At 29.6% G+C, this 3,956-nt stretch overlaps 1 protein-coding gene across 1 annotated transcript; it reads right to left on the bottom strand.

Moving 5' to 3' along the window:
* Positions 1-1,882: 1,882 nt before the first annotated feature.
* LOTGIDRAFT_176713 (hypothetical protein) lies at positions 1,883-3,811 on the bottom strand (the record flags this gene model as incomplete). Its single annotated transcript, XM_009056414.1, has 2 exons — positions 1,883-1,992; positions 3,536-3,811. Coding segments are annotated over 2 exons (386 nt in total), but the record flags the coding sequence as incomplete, so codon positions are not given.
* Positions 3,812-3,956: the final 145 nt, after the last annotated feature.

Raw genomic sequence — 3,956 nt, 5'->3', positions numbered from 1 at the left:
TAGATCTGTAATAACCAGTATTACATTTACATGTTGAAGTAGCAGTATAACATATTAAATCAGGAATACAGGCTTCATTTGAATTACTGCAATCTCCATTATATTCTAATTCTATAATATAAAATAAATCAGAATAACATGTGAATAGATGATATAAATATAACTGAGACAAACTTGATATTCACAGTCATCTGTCAATTCAATTTATTATTTTATTAATTGTTTGAGCAGACGGTTTAAGTCTTTTCAGAGATCAAGGAATTTTCTTGACAATTACCTGTTTAATACTCTGGTCTCTCATTTTTCTGGTATTCTTGAAGGAAGTCAAACAGATAAGAGCCAGAACTAATATACAGTTTTTCAAAATTTCTCACAATACTATTTGATCTGATTTCGAGATACATTTTACATTTTCTGACTAAACGAGTCTGATATTTCATTCAAAATACATCATCCCTAGAGATCATAATGTATCATTGTGATCAATTAAGAACATCACTTGCATATTGTTCTTAAATTCAAATATTGAGAAAAAATATAAAAAAAAAACTTACTAGGATAACAATTATTATCATATAGGTAATGATCATCTTGACATCCACATTTATTATTGATACATGTTAAATTACCAGTACATGGCTGGCTCGTGTTACAGTTACCACCAGGTGGTTGTTCTATAAAATAAATCATCATATGTATTATTACATGTTAAATTACCAGTACATGACTGTGTATCACTCGTGTTACAGTTACCACCAGGTGGTTGTTCTATAAAATAAATCATCATATGTATTATTACATGTTAAATTACCAGCACATGACTGTGTATCACTCGTGTTACAGTTACCACCAGGTGGTTGTTCTATAAAATAAATCATCATATGTATTATTACATGTTACATCACCAGTACATCGCTGTGTATCACTCTAATTACAGTTACTACCAGATTCTTATTCTATAAAATAAATTATCATATGTATTATTACATGTTAAATTACAAGCACATGACTGTGTATCACTTGTGTTACAGTTACCACCAGGTGGTTGTTCTATAAAATAAATCATCATATGTATTATTACATGTTAAATCACCAGTACATGGCTGTGTATCACTCAGGTTACAGTTACTACCAGATTCTTGTTCTATAAAATAAATTATCATATGTATTATTACATGTTAAATTACCAGTACATGGCTGTGTATCACTCAGGTTACAGTTACTACCAGATTGTTGTTCTATAAAATAAATTATCATTATGTATTATTACATGTTAAATACCAGTACCTGGCTGTGTATCACTCGGGTTAAGGTTACTACCAGATTCTTGTTCTATAAAGTAAATTATCATTATGTATTATTACATGTTAAATCACCAGTACATGGCTGTGTATCACTCAGGTTACAACTACTACCAGATTCTTGTTCTATAAAATAAATTATCATATGTATTATTACATGTTAAATTACCAGTACATGGCTGTGTATCACTCAGGTTACAGTTACTACCAGATTGTTGTTCTATAAAATAAATTATCATTATGTATTATTACATGTTAAATACCAGTACCTGGCTGTGTATCACTTGGGTTAAGGTTACTACCAGATTCTTGTTCTATAAAGTAAATTATCATTATGTATTATTACATGTTAAATCACCAGTACATGGCTGTGTATCACTCAGGTTACAACTACTACCAGATTCTTGTTCTATAAAATAAATTATCATATGTATTATTACATGTTAAATTACCAGTACATGACTGTGTATTACTCTGGTTACAGTCACTACCAGATGGTTGTTCTATAAAATAAATTATCATATGTATTATTACATCTTAAATTACCAGTACATGGCTGTGTATCACTCATGTTACAACTACTACCAGGTGGTTGTTCTATAAAATAAATTATCATATTTATTATTACATGTTAAATTACCAGTACATGGCTGTGTGTCACCCATGTTACAACTACTACCAGGTGGTTGTTCTAGATATAATAAATCATCATATGCATAATTACATGTTAAATTACCAGTACATGTGTATCAATCTGGTTACATCTAATTTCTTAATTTTTATTCTATAAAATAAATTTTTGTATGTATTTGCTCCCTAGAAAAATGGTTTGTTCTCCAAACTGCACCCCCACTTCATTTCTAACAAATTTAGAAATATGATTTTTAGGCCCAAAATATGTGTCAGGAGACACCAAATCAGATGTATTTTTCAATAATTTTCTTGCCTAACGCTTCCACAGAGCTGTCGTATTTTGAATCTCATCCTCGATAGTTTTACCCCCAATTTAGTCAGTCTACCCCTATTTGTACCCTCAGTCACTGCTCATATTTAATTAGTTAGACAATAAAACCTACAATTGGTAGAGTATTAAACTCAGCAATTATTTTCATCTGTGCTAGTTCCTTGGTCCTGAGAACATTAATGAATGCCGAAATAAAACAAAAAATTGGGGTTTTAGTTTCTCAGTAAGAAAAATTGAATGTTTCCCTTTTGATAAAAAAAAGCAAATTGCACATATTTATTGAGGCAATATTTTTTTTTTCAAAATTGTTTCTTTGATATTTTCATTGATAGGTGATTCAGGATTGTGTTTTTTGTGGGATTTTTTTAAACCAAAATCTGCATCCTGCTATTGAATGATCAACATTTTTATGAATCCATGTTGGATTTATATTGGATATGATTCTATAGCATATCATGTCTTTTGATTCATTTAAGTAGTCATTTTAATTAAGGATAATTGGGGTAAATCATTTCGCGTTATCTTTATAGCATAATTGTCAGGGTAGGAACTTAAAGTCATCTTGTTTTGCTTGTCCATTGTTTTACAGAAAATGGGTTATTTAGAATCCAATTATGCGCATGGAATGGTAAACCAGATAATATGTTGAAATTTTTTGAAAATTCACTAAATATCTCAAAACTCTAGGGTTGCAACCATTCACAGATGAATAAATGAACCGTGACTCTTTCCTTCTTATCGATGCATTGCGTTGGAATAAAAAATTGATGTATCGGCACGATTAATTCTTAGCCCCTTTATAACAAATGACACAGAATCCTTGTGTGTATAAGAAATTGTGTCATGTTTTTATTTTCCAAGTATGATTTTCACATCAAAATTTGCAAAAATTCATTTCTGACTTTAAAAATTGAGATTACTTCTAAATGTTCTCAAGTGCTTATTAGTGACAAACTTGTAAGTAATTTACAAATTTCTACTATTTTTTCTCTTTCCTTCTCTAATAAATGAATCGTGATAATTATTGCAATGAATCTTTGAATGAATATCTTATAGTGTATCGAATCGCAACTTCAAGAATCGTTACAGCCCTACTAAACTCTCATGTCTGTTTAACATGTATGATAATTGTTGTAATAAATAATGCATATCAAATTCAATTCTTTGTCCATACAATATGACCCTAGTTGCTCATTTCTTCTTGACTAATGATATTAGACATTTTACATGTTAATGGTATTATTTTGAACTTAAGATGTCTTCTACTTACTTGTTGTGGTTGGTACTGCCTCTGATTTAACTTCGTAATTTTGATATCTATCAGTATTAACTATAGATATAACTTTAATACTGTACATAGTACCAGGTTGTAAACCAGTTACTTCACTAGATGTAGCAGTGTTATTTATACTAGTTTTATTTATAATACCATTTACTTCTATACTAATACTGGATATAAATTGACTATTGGATGGTAGGGTCCATGTAACTGTTGCAGTGTTAGTCTTTGGATATATACCAGCAATACTGGTTTTCAATTCTGTAGCTGTAATAAAAAAGATTCTACAAATTAAACTATTAAATCCACACCATGTTTTGCTGGTCTTCAATCTTGACAAAATAATTGATTAAGTATGATATTAAGTATGATATAAAAAAGGACTATCTGTAATCATGTGATCCATTTTTTC

Source organism: Lottia gigantea (genome assembly GCF_000327385.1).
Source record: "Lottia gigantea unplaced genomic scaffold LOTGIsca_2749, whole genome shotgun sequence".
In the NCBI taxonomy this organism is placed as follows: Eukaryota; Metazoa; Mollusca; class Gastropoda; family Lottiidae; genus Lottia; species Lottia gigantea.
This window is presented reverse-complemented; position numbering and strand designations above follow the sequence as displayed.